The following is a 20,812-nucleotide window of genomic DNA, read 5'->3' on the forward strand; positions in this document are numbered from 1 at the left end:
GCTCTCCTAATGGGCATGCGCCAGCCTGAGCAGACACCAGTGCGCATGACTGGGCACGGCGGAAAAATTTGCCGACCTTCCCCACTCATGCGCATTTGTGCGGATGCCTGCCCCTAACAATGCCTGTCAGTCAACATGACGCCGGACCGCCCACCCCTTCAGACTCTGAAGGGGGTGGGCGGTCCCACCTCATGCTGACTGACTGATTGGCTGACATGCATCCCTCGGTGTCTCTGAACTTAAGTAAACTGAGAGTTTACTTAAGTTCAGAGATGCCGAGGGAGCTGCGGGCGCGGGCGGATTGTGGGGCAGCGCCCTAATGGATACACCGCCCTTAGTTGGTTCTTTACATACAGCGGACCAGATTCCTTACATAGGTTATCACCGCGGACCTCTTTACAATGATGCTTCTTAGATAAAATTGCTTGGACACTACTTCCATGCAGCTGAACACCTAATAAATAGGGATGGGTGAATTTAATGTACCCAACATAGATTTTGGGAGATTATGGCAGATAAAATACTTTGCAGATACTGCCAGTGTCTAAGAATTCCTCTGGAAAAAGATGTAAAAATTAATTGGTGGAAAACTAAAATAAATGAACCATTTTATCCCCCATCAAATGGATTTATGACAAAACAATAATTTATGAATCAACATATTTTAAAAAAAATAAAAAAAAACCAATAATAACCTGTTTCGTCATTTAAGAAAAAGACAACACTTGCCTTTCTCTTTCAAACCCCAGACTAGGGTGACCAACCGTCCGTAAATTTCACGGACAGTCCGTAATTTCGGCCGTCTGTCCGTTGTCCGTGAAGGATTCTTTAACGGACGCCATTTGTCCGTAATTTTAACCGGGCACCGATCGCATCACCCTAAAGCCGGCACAGCTTCCACCCACCTCCCTGCTTGACTCCGATCCTCTGATGCAGCACCAAAGCTCAGATCCCCAGCAGCATTGGGGAGGCACAGCGTGATGGCAAACCTCACACCCTCCGCCCTTGATGAGCTGCTAAGAGGTGCTTGAAGGTGACTGAGAGGGAGGGGCTGCAGCTTCAGGGGCATCTATTCAGATGCAAACAGCCCGGAATGCGTCATGTCTCTGCAAATTAGAGGGGCCTCACACATTCCCTTTCTGCCCAGGGCCCCAAACACCCTAGAACCGGCCCTGATTACACCAGGCAGCACGTGGTTCTCTTCACAGAGCTTAATTCCTGTCAGTAAATTGTAAGCAAACCTTGGTTCTTCAAACATGCTGTGTATAATGTAATAAAATAAAGAAATGGCACAATCGCAGCAACACTGATTAACAAAGTATGGAGGACAATCAGTTAAGTCAGTTCTCTTCCAGTATCTCTTTTAAGTACTGTACATCACAGTGGGGGTGGCAAAACTAACATTTTAGAAAGAGAGCCTGTCCTCTCGTTGTCTTGTCCAGGAGGGGGTGAGGAGCCCTACCCCACCCTGGAAGAGACCAAGATGATACTAGAATACTGCATGCCCACCCCTGTGCCCACCCTGGTGGATCTTGTTCCCCCTCCTGTGATGGCTCCTCCCCCCCTGCCCCCCCCAGTGATGGCTCCTGTCCCCCCCATTTGGTGGCTCCTGTCCCCCCCCCTCCGCCTGTTATGGCTCCTGTCCCCCCCCCTGTGGTGGATCCCGTCTCCGCCCTGGGTGGCTTCTGTCCCAGTCCTGGAATGGCTCCTGCAGCGAGGGTGAAGTTCTTGATGGGCCTCTTCTCAAAACGGCTCAGCTCAAAATTAATATGAAAAGGTGAACGAGTGAGTAAGTGAAGGGATGGGTGGATGGCTGGATGAATTAGTGAAAGGGTGAATGGACGAATGAAAGATTGAATAGATGGCTGAGAGAGGATGGATGGATTGAAGAGTGAGTGCAAGGATGGATGACAGAAAAGGTAAATAGCTGGATGTATGGGTGGAAGGGTAGCTGGATGGGCAAAAGGGTGGCTGGATGAGTGAAAGGATGGATGAGTGAAAAGGTGGATGATGAGTGAGTGGGTGGATGGATGAGTGAAATGATGGATGGACTGATGAATTGATAAGTGCAAGGGTGAATGGATGGAGGGATGAGTGAAAGGCGGATGTAAGGATGGATGAGTGAGTGAAAGGAAGGGTAGATGGACAAAAGGATGAATAGATGGGTGAAGGAGTGAAAGGATAGATGGATGAGAGAAAGGATGGATGAGTGATAGGGTCAATGGATGGATTCATGAGTGGACGAGTAGATGGGTGGGTGGGTGGATGGAAAGAAGGATGGCTAAGTAAAAGGGTCGATGGAGAGAGAAAGGGAGGATGGATGGATGACTGAAAGGGTGGATGGGTGGAAGGATGAGTGACTGGGTGGATGGATGAGTAAGTGAAAGGATGGCTGGATGGGTGAAAGGGTAAATGGCTGGATGGATGAGTGAATGGATGGATGGATAGAAGAGTGGATGGTTGAGTGTACAGATGGATAGGGTGAAAGGGTGGATGGATGGATAATGGATGGATGGATGAAGGGATGGATGAGTGTAATGATAGATGGAAGGATACATGATGGATAGGTTTGCAAATGGTTGAATATGTTTGGACATGGCTGGGCTTACTTATATACTATTGCGCCACCTCCTCTGATGTGTCTGTAAAACTTACCTATTGTCCTGACGTTTTGTCCTGAATTTTGACCTCCTGTCCTGAATTTGTGTCCTGAATTTTGACCCTTTGTCCTGAATGTTTACACTCATCGTCCTGAATTTGCACCAATGCCAGTTGGTCACCCTACCCCAGACTCTAATAGGGAATTAGCAGCATAAAGAAAATGGATTCTACACATAAAAATCGATAGGCTGGTCTGGGGATGCCCCATAGAGTTTTTCCAGTGCAGTCAAAACACTGCCCATAACCTCCAGTAGTCGTTTCTCTTTCAGTGCCTCATTGCTGTTGAATATTCCTGGAGCAAATCACCAACATGCACAGTGACGGTTCCAGGGCTGTTCAAATACACACGCGTGTATCACTCTATGTAATATCCATGTGTTATAAATAAACACATTTGGTGCTCAAAGCACAGAGACTTTCCTAGGTTTAAGGGAAGCACTGATGATTTTAGTCCATCTTTTATCAGTCAGCAGCGTGCGTTCTGATTGATACCAACAGCATACGCCCCCCATGGACGGATCAATAAAACATGAACCAACATCAACCATTTATGGGAAAAGCCAAGGGCGTTGCGTTCGGGATGTTTTTTTCTTGAGACATATATATAAAAGATGTAGTCTTTGAAAGGGGCTGGCTGGCCTCCCAACAGGCGGTGGTCAACTGGAGGCCTTCGATTCCCTAACTGCTGAAAGCGAGGCGTCCCTGCCCCCAGACGGCGCGACTTTGATCAGCTCCGTCAGGAAAATCACGATGTGCTTTCTCAAGCAGCTTTTGAGGTGATTTGCAACAGATCAAAAAGCATGATATTAAAGGCTGAGCGGGGTAGGCACACTTTCATGTGAATGCGTTGCCATGTAACAGTCACAGCAAAACGCACTGAAAAGCTAGTGCGCACGGACATCTGCTACCTTTTTGTAACACAAGATAAAACATCTTTGCACGGTTTGATGCTGCCACCAAATGGTCGTAAGTAAGAATATGAAGGTGCTTTTTTACGAGTCGAGATAATGAAGTGTTAAAACGCCGAACTATTTCCCTTATCACTGACGACGTTTAAAAAAACACGATATACATGTATGAAGGACGTCATCATGTGTATGCTCTCCCCGTGCTTATAGTTTTGTGTGTGGACACCAAAAACAATCCAAATTCGTAAGCCAAATGTTAAAAGGGTAATTGACAAAAGATGTATGGAAGACCTTCAAATCTAACCATGTTGTATCGGGACCAGTATGCAGTACCACACACCATCGAACAGTGACATCACATCTAGTGATCCATCTTTGGCAGCGATCAAAGGAAGGGACAGAGTATTTAATCCTTTGTGGTCTAATCTGGTTAGGTTGTTGCTGATAAATAACAGTTCCTGCAGCTGCTGTTGCCTGAAGGATGTTCATGACCGTCATTGTAAAGTCGCGGGCCCGAGGCTGTATAAATAAGGGATGCAGACACAGTGGGTATAGTACGTAGAACAGGCCACGAGCATGTGCCCTCGGGCGCTTTTATTAGCAGATTACCTGACCTATGGTGGATGGGTGTAGGGTCAGTGAAGAGGCCAGCCCTCGAGGGAGAGGCTGATATACTAGTACCTGCTGAGGCACTAGAACGTCTCCAGCAGGACACTACATTCCTCCCAAACTTTATTGACAACAAGAACTAGTCCATCCTGTGGAAATGAACAAATCATAAGACATCACTTAGGCTCTCGGCCTGGAGCGTGGAGAGGCAGTCTGCCTGGCATGCAGCAGGCCATCATACCCAGGGAACCTTCATCGCAATCGTACCCTCCTCCCATAGGAGTACTTGATTGAGGATGAAGGGTTGCACCCTGGCCATTTCCTTTTATGCTACTCACTAAAGACAACACTAGAGAACAAATAATGCGACATGGCACAAAACCACCATTCACAACTCACTTTACAGCAGAGGTGTTCAATGTGTGGGGCGCGACCCCCAGGGGTCTGTGGAGTCATGGGAAGAGGGCACGCATTCCTCAGCTGAAGTGTTATTCAGGGACTATCCTGTGATGAAAACCAACTCTTCTGTAATCTAAAACCGAAGCCAGGCAGACAGACACCTTTCTGCCAGTGTGCTGTCTGCCTGAAAGAAATGCAAATGTGCATAATGAATTCTATATCTAAGGAGGATTCCCCAAAGGGAACTGCCGATCCATTTGTAAAATGGGATCTGAATTTTCAGAAATACTAAAAGGTAAGGATTACTGCCTATATCCAAGGAGGATTCCCCTAAGGGATCTCTCGATCCCTGTTATAGTTGGGATCTGAATACGCAGGCCCAGTCATGAGCTTAGAAACGATAGCTCTTACGTTCTACCAGTGGTGATGAGCGAGGAGCTCCGAGATATACCCCAAAAACTCACTTTTAATTCGGAGGGAATGCCAAATCGCCCAAGGAATCACATTGGGAGGAGATGGGTACAATACGCCTATTCCGTGGAAGCTGCCGGGCAGGTTAGCATGCTGGAAACCTACCGTGAAGGGAGACAGGAGTAACCCATTAGCTAAAGGGAACTCCTGATCTTAGTATACCACCAGAGAGAGAGAGATTAAAATTAACTTACTTGATGAGCGTGTAGCGCGACATCAGACTTGGATTGCGTGAAAACGGGACACAGAGCAGGCACTCCGGTGTCCCAAGGCAGTGAACATAGGTTGTCACTTGCAATAGAGTGAATTCATTAAAGTAGTCCACATACGAGGACGCGTGGGTGTCACTTCAAGTAGTATGAATTAATTCCTGTACGACATTGCTGCCGGCCAGGCTAGCAAGACGGAGACCTATAATTAAAGGACGGGGAGTCAGCCTCTGCAGTCAAATGGATCTGGATCATGTGCTCATATAATACCCCCGGAGAGTGAGCTCAAAATCACTTACTTGAGGGTCACGGTGAGCAGTACTATCAATATTCAGGTGAGTGAACTAAAGCTGCAGCCCATGCATTACAGCCATTATACTCATGGCCACTGGAAACATGTGATTATGTGGCCGCAGCGATTTTAGCATAGTTATAGATTTGCCAAATAATCCATCATCTGCTGCATACTCTGCTGAGTTTAACAAAAATATTTTTTTCATGACGCAAATGGTTCAAATGTTACGAAAAAGCAGAGGCATGTCTTGCTGTGCAGTAGAAGGCCCTTTCAAAGATGGACTGGTCACCTTTTCATTGCTTATTGCTATATCCAGTTGTTAAACTGGTACTAATAAGGTGCAACCACAGATTGACTGTTTCTCTGGAAAAAACAGGCACATCCATCACATTGGTTCAGAAAGGTGTTATCATCTGAATAAGTTTTGTTAGGTAAATCTTTTTTGAGACTTTATTTTTAACTGTGTGGAAAGCCTCTGACACCGAACCACAGTCACCCATAAAGCTTTGGTTTGCTAAACACTTTTTAATATTTCCCTACCATAAAAATAATTTACTGTAGGAATTAGGGGTGTTTATGGTTGTCGATAGTTGCTGATGATGAGGAGTGCCAGGTCCTAGAAATTTTTGTCAGGAGGGGGTCCTCACGCCTAAAATTTTTTAACAGGGGTCTCGGCATGAAAATGTTTGAAGACCTCTGCTATACAGTAACTTCATGTTATGCGACTGGTTAGACACCTAATACAGTGGTTTGCAGACTCGTTGCGAACCCACACTGCACTGTAGCTCTCGCCCCTTGGCCACCATTGAGAGGGAGACCTAGCTCTCCCCTGCACGGATACAGGGGCAGCTCCTCCACTAAGGCCGAGGAGCATCGCCACACTGCCTTTCAGCACGGCAGAAAAGGAAAAATAAAATTATAATAACACAATGTTATTATGATTTTATATTTCTGTGCTGGGGCAGTTTTGTGGGGTGGGGCTGCACAGGGAGGAGAAATGGTGGCCCTCTTGGGCCAGCCAAGCATTTATGAGCACTTAGAATACTCTTCAACCAGGCTGCATTACAGCCTGGGTGGAGCACATGCCCAGGCATCCATTCCCCATCTGAGCTATGAACCACGGCACTCAGACCAATCACAATGCTGCAATACAGCGTTGTGATTGGCTTAGGGGAGCCTGGGTTCTTACCAATCACAATGTCTTCCTGCTTCCTGTTCCAGCAGAAGCCTGGAAGAGAACGGAAGAGAGACGGCGGCAAGCCATCTGGCCAGCCGACAGATTAGTGCTTTTAAAAAAAAAATTCTCTCCCCCACCCCACTACTGATTCACGGGACCAATCATGACTGCACAGATAGGGAGAGGGCCGCCTTATTGGAAAGCCCAGTTCATATTCCACGCAATTTCAGTTTCCGACTTATCCAATTATACATTATACACAAAGCCTACCGTACCTCAGCCAAAATAAATTGCTATTTTCACTGCAAAGTTGCTACCTGCCATCACTGTCACTATGTTGACACAGATCTACTCCACATTCTATGGGCCTGTCCATCCCTTTCTACTACTGCTACTGGTGAGGTGTCACACTTCACTTATTCACTTGCCCTGCATTGCACACATGGGAAACATTCTTCTTAAGCCTGTAACACAGGGACAAAAAACAGAGGGTCACCTCCTGTTTCCTTATCTTGGATTGCTGACAGGCAAATGCCTCATTACTTGGTGTTGGAAATCACATGAGCCCACAGCTCTCGCAGCCTAGACACAATCCCTCATTGCATGGGCTGAGGCACAAAGTGTTGCACTGCACAGGGAAGACAACATAGAGCTGCACAATTTTCCCATTGCCACCAAACTGGAACACTATCCTGAATGATCTCCAGGCCGCCACACAGCATGCCACGAGGCCCCAACTGGTCAATTAGAAGGTGGGGAGGGATTAGAAGGTGGGGAGGTAGTGACAGATGACTGGGATCTTACTTAACCACATAGCACTGATGGGACATTTGCCCTTTCCCTGTTTAATCTGTTCCACGACCTACAACTTATTCCTTGAGTAATTTAATCATCTGTTCTCTTAACTAAACACAATGTATGTGCAAAATGAGGGAGGTGAGGGCTCGGGTTTCTTTAATTGTTGTATTACTCAAAACGGATTTATTTTGTCTAATTCTCGATGCATATGTTGTTGGCCTTCTTGGTGGGCTACAATGTTCATTTCGCATCTTACCGCCCATGTGATTGCGTTCAACCTGACTGACACCTGCATGTTGATGTATGGCTAATTTCTATCAACCCTGCCTCATTGTGTAGAACACAATTTGTAGTACTTCATAGCACTCAGCTTCTTGGGAGCTTTACTGGCTATGTAACTGCAACATGTCTCCTTGTTTGTACAACTTGTTATCAACACAAAAAATAATAATAATAATAATAAACAGATTCAAACAAAAAAAAACAGCCCAAAGGACAGAACCTGGAACTGGTTGTGGGCATAGTTGACGGCAACCGGGACAAATTCTTAGAAAATGTGGTGATCCAAGAGATCACCGGAATAAAACAAATCTCCCCTGCTGATCAGAGTCATTATGGACTGAAGGGATACCACTTTGAATGCTTAATGAGGCACATATTCATTGACTTCCTTGAGGTCAAAGACTAGGCAAAACTCCCCTAATGCCTTCTACACTGGGAAAATAATTGAACAAAAGTCTCAGAATCCTTCCTTCTGAGGAACTTTTAGAAAGATTGTTTTCTTCAAAAGAGCTTGTATTTCCTTCAGCAGGGCTTGCTGATTAATAGGGCAGCATGGGAGAGGCGTTTGATGAAAATGATGAAGAGGAAGCCTGGAGAAAGGAATCTGACATCCAACAGATTATATTTATATTGGTCAAGCATCCAATACCCTGGTCTTCCAAACTAACTTGAAGTACAGTTGTCTGGCCGCGACCGTGGCATAGTCATGCTTTAGGAGGCTGAGGCATAGACATTTGAGCTGTGGACAACTGTTGATACTGGAATTTGCCCACAACAGGTGTGCCCAAGCTGAGAACCCTGCCTCTGAAGACCTGGTTACCACTTTTTGAGTGCCTGGACAAAAAGCTTTTTCAAAGGCAACACCTCTCCCTCTAGCAAAAAGCTTAGATGGAGCTATAAGTTTCTTATCCTCCACAAGTTGCTTTACTAAATCTTCAAGCTCTGGGCCAGAGATTTTGGAGCCTGTCAAAGGAAGCTTCATCAAAATAGACTTCTGGGTTGCTTAATGTCTCCAAGAACGTTTCCAGATGTGTCTCCTGGCAGCAATAGCTCCTCCCTTGCTGATGCGCAGAGGTTATTGAAAGATATGTCCGAAAGAAACAGACTTGCTCCATGAGCAATAGAATAGATGAGCAATCTGTTCCCTCATTCCTTTTTTCTGCAAGAATGTGAGTCTTGAAGGAAAGACTGGACAACATATATAATGTCTGCATTTTTATTTTAATTTTTTTACTTTATTATTTATATGGCGCACGAATAATCCCCCAGGGGATAGTGAAGTTGGATGTAGAGTAAGCAAAGTAAGTTTCAATCCACTAACTCTGACGTCAAGATGTCTTCAGAAATTACTGTCCGCTGAGAGGCCAGCATAGCCATAAGGTTATCCACCTTTACTGTGGCTGGAAATACTTCTGCAAAACCTGATAGTGGGTAACACCTGGACAAAGAAACATGAAAATAATAGTTTTTTTTAGAATCTTTCCATTCATAGGTAATGATGTTGCGCACAGCGATGTGAAGTGGGAGGGATTCTGGTTTTGGATATTGAGACTTCAGGAAAACATCCTCTTCCGAAGGAGGGGCCAGAGGATCGAATACCAAAATCTCTTGAAGTGTTTAAGCACTTGCTCAGCTCTTTGCCCTGCACAAAAAGTCCTTTAACCTTCTCATCATCATAAATCCCACTACTGTCATCCTTATCTAGCCTTGGGACTTTAGGCGTAACCAGAGAGTCTTCGGCTTTAAGGACAAACCCTACAGCCGTATTAATCATCCTTTGCAAAGTAGCCATGTCAGGTACCGCTGAAGAACCTGTGCTAACTTGGCTGTGCATCCATTGTAGCAGAAGAGTAGCCCACGCCATCCATAATGGAGCCTGTTTGGCAAAAAGCAGAACCTTTCTGTTTGCAAGCCATTACTATACTAACAAAGTCTTGTCAGGCACAAGAATTCACAATGGTGCTATCACTGACGCCAGCTCAGAAAATAAACCAAAAGTTATATTGTAGGAAGGTGGCTCTGTATATAATATACCCAAGTAAGGTATAGTGCACAGAGTCCAGGGAATCCCCAGAGGTATAGCAGTGACTAAATTAGACAAGTAGAAATAGCTCTCTTTGAGGTAGTGTGGGAGAGCAGTTAGGCTTATCAAGAGGGTATGTTAAACATGTATTGCATTTACTCACTCAAGGCTAATGGCACACACTCAGAGACCGAATCCAGACCAATTAGGTAAGAATAAGAAAGTATACTAATAGTTTATTTTGTAGAACCAAGCAGGACTTGGCATAGGTAAGTAAGAAATACTTTTAAATGCAAAGCTGTACACAGAAATGCAATTGTGGATTGAATTGGAATTGTGTACAGGTTTGTATTTCTTTTTAAAACAGTTCAAAATGCAGTAAGATTACTTTTGGTTACTTTTGCTTTACTTTTTGATTACATTGACTTCTCGGGGTTATCTGCCTAGATATCACACCGTGGATCCTGCAATACAATGTAAGTACACATTTACAGTACAGTTTATTTTTCTCTCATAAAAAACACAGGTCAACACAGACGTTTTTAGGAACAGAAAACTCGTAACATTGGTTCCTATTGGAAAAAGAGTGTTAACGATTCACAGGTAAGTAAACGGCTTATGAATATGAGTTTTGGGGTTTAGGAACAAGGTCCCCAAAGGTCCAGGTCAGCACTTAAATTGCAGGGGCCCAATGTTAGCCAATGGGTGGCCTTCGATCAGGGACTGTTCATTAGCAGGCCACTGGGTTGTGGTAGCAAAGCTCCTGGGGTTAGGATCAGCACTGCAGGGGCCATCAATCAGCACAGGAGCGGCACCACCAGCACCAGCAGCACAGGGGCGGCTGGATGCAGAGTGCCAAGGGGAAGTCGGGGACTCGGTGGATTACAATGGAGATCTCCAGTTCGGGAAAAGATATTGCAGGCTCAGTCAGGCAGGCTTCCTGAAGGCGACCACCGGCTGGAGGGGTAAGTTGAGTTCTTGGGGGATGCCCAGACATCATCGGTTGGGCCACCCAAGACCGTGGGACATCGGGTGCAGGGGTGTCCTTTAGTGTTGGGTCTTCTTACCAGCTCCGTTCGCGGAGACCCTTCAGGTTAAGGCTGCAGGCGTCAGCTTGAGGTAGGTCAGGGATCACCAGATTCCAGGTCAGGGTCGCTGGGGAGACCTCATCATGGTGTTGGGCCACTCAAACTCGGGCCGTGGGTGTCGGGTGCAGCGTGGTACAGAACCGCCTGGATCCAGGTTCTGTGTTAGAAGTCTTTGCTTGAGCAAGTCCGGTGCTCACGGGAGACAGAGTCTGTAAGTTGAGTGCAGAGTAGGTCCTCCGGGCCCTGGAGAGCTGCTGGCTGCTGGACATGCTGGGGTTTCTGCTGTAGTCAGGTGGAAGTTGGGACAGGCCCGTAGGGCTGGGGCCAAAGCAGTTAAGTGTCCTCTTCTTCCTGTGTCAGCATGGCTCTTCGGATTCCTTTCTTCCTCGAATCTGAGGAGGAAAGGTTCAGGGTTGCCCCTGAATACTAAATTTAGGGGCATTTACGGGGTTGTGCAGATCGTGTTCAATGGGTCTCCTCCTTGGGGTGAGAACATCGCCTATTATGCCACCCTCCAGTGGCAGGGGGGCATGAGCCTCTTCCTAATTGGCTGGGTCCCCTCATCTTCAAGATGCAGGAGACTAAGATGTATGCTTCACCTCGCCTCCCCCACCTGAGGGGTAGGGTTGGCAAAGGTGGGCACAACTCCTCCTAACTTGGTTTTCCCGCTGATTCTCCCGCTCAATGTGGGGGTCACAACTGTAGTTGCTGGGGGCAGCAAAAGGCAGAGACAGCTCACAAAGGCAGCAGGGCTTTGAATCTTACCCTTCGTGGACCCAGTCCATCCTGGGGGAGGAGGCATCACACCTCTTCCCAGGATAAGCTTTGTCTCTGGACCCAGAAAGTGGAGGCTCTCTACCCAGGGGTTCAGAAACCTGTCTGGGGCTGGCAAATGGTGGGCAGCCATTCAGGAACCACACCAGGGCTGGTCACTTTTCAGGGTGCATCTCTAAGATGCCCTCTGTGTGAATTTTACATTAAATCCCATCAGTGTGGGTTTAATGTGCTGAGAAGTTTGCCACCAAACTTCCCAGTTTTCAGTGAAGCCATTATGGAGCTGGGGAGTTCGTAATGACCAACTCCCAGACCATATGCTCTTTTTGGCTTCACTGCACTTACAATGTCTAAGAATGGACTTATACACTGTAGTGGTACAGTGCTCATGCAACTGGACCCTCACCTGTGGTCTAGTGCACCCTGCTAGAGGGGTGGCTTACCTAGGCCACAGGCAGTGGGTTGCAGGCATGGCATGCAGGGATGTGTGGTATGTCGACTCTTCACTTTTCTCTGCACCAAAACAAATAGCCTGCAATGGCAGTGTGTGGGTGTTAAGGTACAGTCCTCTAAGGCTGGCACAATAGGTGCAGCAGCCATTAGACTCCTTCCCTGTTCACAGTATCTTTGGCACCCATGGTTCCTTTTACAAGGGGCTTACCTGCGGCCAGAGATGTGCCAATTGTGGGTAAAAACGTACAGCTTTGGGAAAGAACACAGGCCCTGGGAACCTGATTGGCAGGGACCCAGGGCACATCAGGTCAAAAATGCATCAGATGTCAGGCAAAATGTGGGGGGTAACCATGCGAAAGGGGCACTTTCTTACATACATATCCTCAAATTTGGAAATCACCAGAAGCAAAATAATCTGATCTGCAATGTAGCATGATCCACATGCTTACTGTGGTCCTCCAGAGACCCCCCAACGAGTCTCAAAAAGAGCAAGTGAAATCCCGAATGCTTAGCAGTCAGTTAAGACCTGTACCTGTGTAAATAGACACCGCTATAGAAGATCTCTTGACAACAACAAAGATACATGGTTAATAAAGTATGGGAAATTAAACTGTATGCACTACATAACGATCACTCACCTTGGCTGGCAAAGAGGTCTGTATGATAAAGTAAACAAGCATTGGCATAGCCAATAGGTCTCACCTTTGGGACCTTATAAGTATTTAGTTATGCAACTGTTGCATGGCTAAACTAAATACTTATAAGGTCCCAAAAGCGAGACCTATTGGCTATGTAAAGCGGCCGCGAAGGTGATCGCGATCACGATCAAACATCGAAGCGGCCGAAAGTGAAAGTAATCGCAGTAAAACGCGGCGCGCGCGCCCGCGCACATGCACTGTAGCTCTAGGCTGGCCTGGTAGCACTTTTTGGAGCCCTCTCAATAAGTCTCGCCAGACCAGCGCATGCGCTGGGTCAGGCGAGACCTAAAAACAAGAATTGATTTAAGTGGGGACATTCTTAGGGTATCTGGGAAAGCAGCTTCCATCTTGGGTGGATTTGTTTTTTGGGCTAGGCAATCAAGGTCTGTGGGGACGGAAGTTTCTTCATACAGTAAAGACTGCAAGAGAAAGACTGACGGGGAGATAATGTTATCATAAAATATATGAAGTATTTATAGTGCCCAATTATGCACCAATCCAATTATCTCCACCTACATACCTCATCTCTCCCACCCACTGGCTACCATTTGTTGTGAATATGACTTGGAACCAGTACTTACTCGACTGTCCACAAGACTGCCCTTTGATAATCTGTTCTCTTTATTTCTTGAATGTTCCATCATCCAATTGCGATTAAACTAAGGGAAAGGTCTTATATAGCAGCTACCTTTTTATGGTTTTAAATCCCAAAAAAGACCTATGCTTGTTTGAATAAATATTAGTTCTTCCAACAACACTAAAAATTGTAATGCAATGCAACATATACATCTCAATGAAAAAAATGCAATTGCGTAAATATGCTCCACTGTTTAGAGATTAAACCGAATGTTAACTTGCAAATCCATACCTCGCAGTGCTTCATTCATCCTTCTTAAATCTGCTGAAGGAGTTGAAATTAAAGAAAAAAATATTAGCTTACCATTGTCATTGCCTTGCTTTATTTCTTCTGCAGTTCGATCTATTAACACATACAACGACCAAACTACGCATGTGATGGCGATAACATGGAACGTCACTGAACAGACAATCTTTCTTCTCTCGCTTGTTGACATCTGTAGTTTCTCCCACTACAATGAGAAGAATCAAAGACACAGTTCATGAGTTAGGATTCATATACTAATGCGGGGGAGCACCACATCATGTAGTTGTCTACTTTTACAACAATCTGAGTTATATATTAGCAAACCTTGCAAAAATAATCATTTCACAGGAAGGAGCAAAGTTATACTGAAAGGGTGATGGCGGATAGACAGATGAAGGTGAAATTAATACTACATAGAGAAATAGAGTGTTCCAGTTGCAAAACATTGGGGAAATTGTTAGAGGGAGCGTTAAAGACACACAGTTACTAATGAAGTTGTGTTAGTAATAAACTATGGCACAGCCACTAAGCCACGCCTTTGGGAGAGATATCGACTTTGTCACTTTCTTTTAGCCACGTTGTACAGCAGCACGGCTTAAGTTTAGAAAAAAAGTGCAATGACAAAGCTAGTGCTGTTCGCGAGCAGCAGTCAGCCATTTTCTTAGTATATAAAAATTCTCTGCCTTCACAAAAAAGTCGAATTCTCTTATGTCTGAACTAAAGTTTGCTGTGTTGGTCCCTTGAAAACTGCGCCACAACGGCCATGCAGAGCAGGGAGCACATCACTGTCTGTGTCTTTGTAGCATCTGAAACCCATTGACGTGACTTTTAGGTGCTTTTTTTCTGGTGGGTTAGGAGCGGGCAGTGGCGTAACGAAAGTTCAAAGGGCCCCCCTGCAATATACACGGAGGGGCCCCCCTCCGGATTTATCCTGGAGTGCACAGGCAGAAGTACTGTGCCGAGGGGGCCCCCCTGCACCGCGGAGGATGCGGGGGCCTGTGTTACGCCCCTGGGAGCGGGCAAGCAACAAAGGTTGTGCCTGAGAGGTGGATGGAGCAAGCAACAACGGTGGAGGAGGGTGGAGGGAAAGTAACAATGCGGGAGAGGGTACGGGGGAGAGCGGAAGGGGGTACCTGTAAAAGGAAAAAAAGCACCTCTAAAAGCAGTGATCAGTGGAAGGACACTGGGCAAGGGAACCAGTACTTGGGCAAATGCTCCAGGGTAGAGACAAACACATGAAGAGGAAGTGGTGCCTGTACTCGCTGACCAAAAAAAAGCGAAGAAATAAGAGAGACAATGAAGCCAACCAGTGGTGAGCAATAGGCGAGCTCTACACCCTCTGTAAGTAAACAAAATGTCTTGCAGGTAACACTGCATGTGCTGCCTCAGGTAAGACTTAAAGTATAGGGTGTAGGGGTGGAATGGGAAGAGAGGGGACACACAAACAACAGTGCCCCCAAAACATTTAGGCAAGAGAGTGTTCAAGAAAGAAATGGGGATGTGTCCTGCCTGAGGGGAAACAGCCTTTACCAATCAGGACCTTTACCATGCAGTGGTCATTACACTGGTAAGTACCACACATGTACATATATGTACCATTACCATACAGTACTTTACTACTCAGTTGAGTATTTTCTTTAACAATATACTTTTTGTTATTTAATAAAGTAATTTTTTAGAATTCAGGGGTGGGAAAAGGTAGAGGAGGGTGACTTCAGGGTTCAGGGGTGAGCTGAGGTAAAGGGAGGTGAGGGTGACTTGAGGATTCAGGGGCGAGCAGAGGTATAGGAAGGTGAGGGTGATTTGAGGGTTGAGGGGTGGGCAGAAGTAAAGGGAGTTGAGGGTGAATTGAGAGCTCTGATGGTAGGTGGAGGTAAAAAGAGATGAGGCTGACTTGAGGGTTCAGGTGTCGGTGGAAGTAAAGAGAGGAGAGAGCAACTTGAGAGTTGAAGGGCAGCCAGAGGTAAAGGAAGGTGACGGTGACTTTAGGGTTCAGGTTTAGACAGAGGTAAAGGGAGGTGAGGGTGACATGAGTGCATGGGCAGCTCCTCCATTATGGCAGAGGAGCAGCACCCCTCTTCTTTAACCAGCAGACACATGTAAAATAAAATGATAATAAAGCATTTAATAAAACTGCTTTATTATCATTTTATTTTACACCAGAGCTGCAGCCGAGACTTGAGGGCTGGGCCATCCGCTGAGGGACAGTAATAGGAGGAGTGGTGGGCACTGCAAATGCGCAAGTCGGTTTGGATGGCTGTCTTGGGACGGCCAAACCAATATGTGTACTTGCTTGGAGATATCAGCACGGCTCAGGAGCACAGGCTCCTAGTTCCTGCTGGAGCATGAAACCAGCCCGCTCCGCCATATCCTGGTGCCTCTCTCATGCTGGGTAATACCAGCATCAGAGCAGCATCTGGATTGGCGCAGGGAGTCTGGGAGCCTGTGTATGCATCGTCAGCAGTTGAAGAGGTGGTGAGTCAGCAGGCGACAGGCAAGTTATATTTTTATTTGTTTGTCTCCCGTAATGCCCCGCCTTATTTTTTTCCTGCTCGCGGCCACCACTGCATTAATGTTCAGGGGTGGGTAGAGGTAAAGGGAGGTGAGGGTGACTTTATGGTTCAGGGATGGGTAGAGGGAAAGGGGGGTGAGAGTGACTTGAGGGTTTAGGTTGGAAAGAGGGAAAGGGAGGTGAGGGTGATCTGAGGGTTCAGAGGTGGGTAAAAGTAAAGGGGGGTAAGGGTGATTTTTTTATAAGGATTTAGGAGTAGGTAGAGGTTAAGAGGGTAACAGTGAATTTAGGGTTCAGTGGCAGGTAGAGGTAAAGGGTGGTAAGCGTATGTTAGGGGTCAGAGGTGGATAGTAATTAAAGTGAAACATAAAGCTTTTGAAATGACCACATGTTTAATGATGACTGAAAAATCCTCTAAATTATACAAGAGTACTAAAAGCAGCCACAATGTATGTTTCGTGCTACACACTTTTGTTATTGCTAGTTGTCTGTGTTAAGCCTTTGGAAATACCAAGAAGCATGAACTTTATCTCTAATTGTTTCAAGTTGTCTTGCAAGCACAAGCAAAAGACAAAATACCACAATCCGAGCGCTAGCAGCACAGAAGAATACTAATCAAGAAACCAATCAGTACGTGGTCCTTGCCAAGGGAAGAAAACAAGAAGTGAAGCTGGCATCGCTGACACAAGTTCACCAATGAAAAGGAATAAAATAAGAGTGACAATAAAGCCAACTAGAGATAAGAAATGGGCAGGACAAAACCCCCTTTTTATATATATATATATACATATTTTTTTTAGAACCAATAGATTGTCGCAAGCGACAGCGCATGCGAGCTGTCTCAGGCGAGACCTAAGAATAAATTACGTGTGGAGCTTTGTGACATGTACAGTTCATGTACCACTGCAGGTCAGCTTGGAGGGATAACTACGATGGGCATTTTTATTATTGTAGACACTGATAGACATTACTACATGCCAGCAGCACCTTCTTAATTATGCTAATTAAGAGACATTTGTGGAAGATGCTGCAACTGTCAGTTTAGCAGAGATGACATGCACTGGACGTGGCACTCATAGCTGCTCTTTTCATGTCTGACCAGTCGGTGGTTTCTAGGCTTTTGTTTAATATTAGAAAATCTATTGGAAAAAAGCGTCAACAAATAATTGTGTTCATTAAGTGCTGTTCATCACAGGAATTCTGATGAATAACAGACACCGCAACACACAATTAAAATGGGCATAAATACAGCGCTTTTGCAGCAAAAATGAGGTGACGGGGCTACTTCTAGATGCCAAAGCAGTCGAACACAGAATAAATGAAAGACTAGCTGAATTTAGAAAGGAACAATGCAGCGAAACAAGAACAATTTCCTAGAAACCTACAACACTCTGAGGAGAAATGTTCTAAACAGAGTGTCAACTCTTTCCAGGTCTGCCTCTGACACCTGTCCTGAGGGAGAATGTCCGGGTGAAGAGTGTGACAGCCTGTGGCAGTGTTGGCAGAGTGCTCATAATGCATGATATCACACATCAGTCTCAATCATCCAGTGACCCCTTACACATTGACAGGGCCTGCGGCAACCCAGGGCCCTTTGACAGACAGTGAAATAAAACCTAATAATGATAGTGGTGATTCAAAAACACAGAACATCTCACTACTGTACTGTGCACCATAGGCTCAAATTATACAGCAAATCTATAAAGACAGAAGTAGCCAAACATTTACATATACTAACAACTACTTTAATATACATGTTCAATTGATACAGGATAAATGGGTGAATAAATGTTAGTGGGGTGAAAATACACATCCTGAACGCGGCACTCGTATTATCAGTCTACTCTGCTGCCAGTATGTATTTTCTGCTAATTTGTGCAACTTTACACACATTAACACGTGCTTGCTTTTTGCAAATGACTAAACATTTTAATTGTATTCCACCTAAAATACGTAGGGGTATATTTTCTAAAATGTATCAAAATACAGCGCAGCAACCAAAATTGCTGCGCTGCGTTGCATGAGAGAGCAGAACAGCACTTTGAAGCAGATTTGATGCAGCGCAACGCAGCAAGACAACTTGCTGCGCTGTATTAAATGGAGAGGGCAGGAATGCACCATATCTGCTAAGACATAGCGCATTCCTTCTCTCTGTCTGTACTGGTGCCCTTGTGGCTGGCAAGTGCCAATGCAGGCAGTGTTGGTTTTGTGCAGGATGGGACACCTTCCTACACAAACAATCCTCGGAGGCTTTTTCCTCTTTCTATGTGTGCTGCAGAACGCAGCACACATAGAGGAAAAAAATGAGGAGAAAGAAATGTATTTCTCCTAATTACGCAAATGTGTACTAATGTTAGTAAATCAGAGAATGCGCCAAAAACCATGGGTGGATGGGTAGGAACACTAGCACCCCACCCAAACAACACCTTTCAAGGGCAGAATAACTCAAGGCTTTGACTTGTGCAGTGTTACTCCAGATTTACTATCCACAGTGGCAAAGTAAATCTCACTTAAGGCTTCTGTTACCCTTACGTCACATTGCGTAAAGCAAGGGCAATGCCATTCTGTAGTATCCTACTTATGTTCTAGTTTTTGTTATACCCTTTACTTCCCCTGCTCAGCCAGTGTGTTTGTGAGTGTGCTGCACGGAATTTTGTAGTACTGATGTAATCAGAATGTTGGGTGCCTGAGAGGTTGGATGCGACTGTTGAGAATGGGCTGAGCAGCAAGCAGGCTGCTCCTGGTGGGGATCCTTGACTAGATCCTATCAGCTTGTAACTATCTACAATAAAGACTTCTTTAACTACATCCTTCCTGCGTGGACCTTCATCACTACATATTCTTTAGTAAATCTATCTGCAGACCTTCAGGGATATGGAGCAGACCTGCTCTCTCTCCAGTACCTGTTTTATTTCAAAAAAGCGTCTTTCAATTCACGCTCGGACAAACGTTTAATTTTCGCTTGCACTGGTACTTTATTTATACCTTTTCTTTAAGTTTTTTAGATTTTTTAATATATACTCAAACACTTAAAAGGGACAAATTGGTCTACATACAAAGAGTACATGTGTAGTGTTGAATCACAAAACATTAAACAACAACAATGTATATTGAATACACAGTGTGAAGAAAACATAAATGAAAAAAAGACATTACTAAACAAGTGAACATCCAAAATATTAATGATTTTAACAATCTCAAGATGTTTTATGCATCAGGAATTCAATTAAGAAAACATGGAGAAGCACATGGGGCAATTTGCTGTCTAGTACATGGGACTTTTTTCGCTATATATAGACAAAATTAATTCGTAATTCCTCAGTGTTTCTAGGAAGCTTAATGCTTTCCAGGTACAAATTTTATTTCTTTGTAATAAGGAGGTAGATAATACATATGAATGGAGCCAAAAATTATTAAAAATCCTTTTTTCTTCACACATCCATTTCTTAGAAAACCAACAGTGCTGCCAAACTCAAGAGCCCTGATGAGAGTCCCCATATTGAATATTTGAGACTTGAAACGCGTCGGCTTATGATGACAAAGGATAGAAACACTGAGAAATTACGAATTAATTTTGTCTATATATAGCGAAAAAAGTCCCATGTACTAGACAGCAAATTGTATGTAGACCAATTTGTCCCTTTTTATTGTTTGAGTATATATTAAAAAATCAAAAAAACTCAAAGAAAAGGTATAAATAAAGTACCGGTGCAAGCAAAAATTAAATGTTTGTCCGAGCGTGAATTGAAAGACGCTTTATTGAAATAAAACAGGTTCAGGCCCTCTCTTTCGCTTCATATATATACGGCCCTGCCAGAACCTGGCCTCTTGGGCCTAATTCCTCTTGCTATCATACTCTCTCCAGTACCAGCACCAAGCATACACCTTTGCACCTTAGTGTAAGTGTGCATGTGTGATATCTAGCATTCCATTACAAAATACTAAGTTTAGACTAACTTTTAAACTTTTTGTAATACCCATGTGTGTTGTGTTGTACAGTGCAGCACACATGCAAATACGGAAAAGGTTGGAGAAATAAAAGCATTCCTCCTCAATCATGACAGTGCCAAAACTGAGTTGTTTTTTAATGCAAAGCCTTGTCTACTTTTTATAGTAGATAGAGTTTTGTGTCAAAAACCATAGCGAATGACCATGTATCACACATGGAACGACTTCTTGATACAAAGTAATACAAAACAAATTAGCAAATTCCAAATAAACATTTTGTGTCGATTTGCATCACTTTTGTGCAAATGTCAGTAAATATACCTCTAAGTGCTGTTGGGACATCCGTCTCATAAAGCTTTAGAAAGTTTATGACCTCATTACATAAACCTTAAAGTAATTTAACTGATTAATTTATAGAGCACCATTTATGTTGCTTTGAAGATACTTCAGTTTGCTGAGTTGTACTGGAAAGCAAATACAGAACCAGCCGGAAGAGCCCTTAGACACAATGTGATGGGAAGGATTCTTCATTCACTGCTCTGAGGTGGACTTCAGTCCAAAGGACGCATGAACACACCTGCTTTGAAATGTTTCTTGAAATGCAGATGGTTCGGTTTCTATCCT

The 20,812-nt window shown here is 44.7% G+C and overlaps 1 protein-coding gene across 2 annotated transcripts in view; it reads right to left on the minus strand.

Moving 5' to 3' along the window:
* The window catches only part of MARCHF1 (membrane associated ring-CH-type finger 1), a 1,509,818-nt gene that overhangs the window by 219,782 nt on the left and 1,269,224 nt on the right, over positions 1–20,812 (minus strand). For both annotated transcript variants that reach the window (XM_085641780.1, XM_085641781.1), the window contains exon 6: positions 13,786–13,933. In XM_085641780.1, the coding sequence (XP_085497906.1) occupies positions 13,786–13,933 (148 nt within the window). The remainder of the gene's footprint in view (positions 1–13,785; positions 13,934–20,812) is intronic.

Source organism: Triturus cristatus, chromosome 2_2, assembly GCF_964204655.1.
Source record: "Triturus cristatus chromosome 2_2, aTriCri1.1, whole genome shotgun sequence".
Lineage (NCBI taxonomy): Eukaryota > Metazoa > Chordata > Amphibia > Caudata > Salamandridae > Triturus > Triturus cristatus.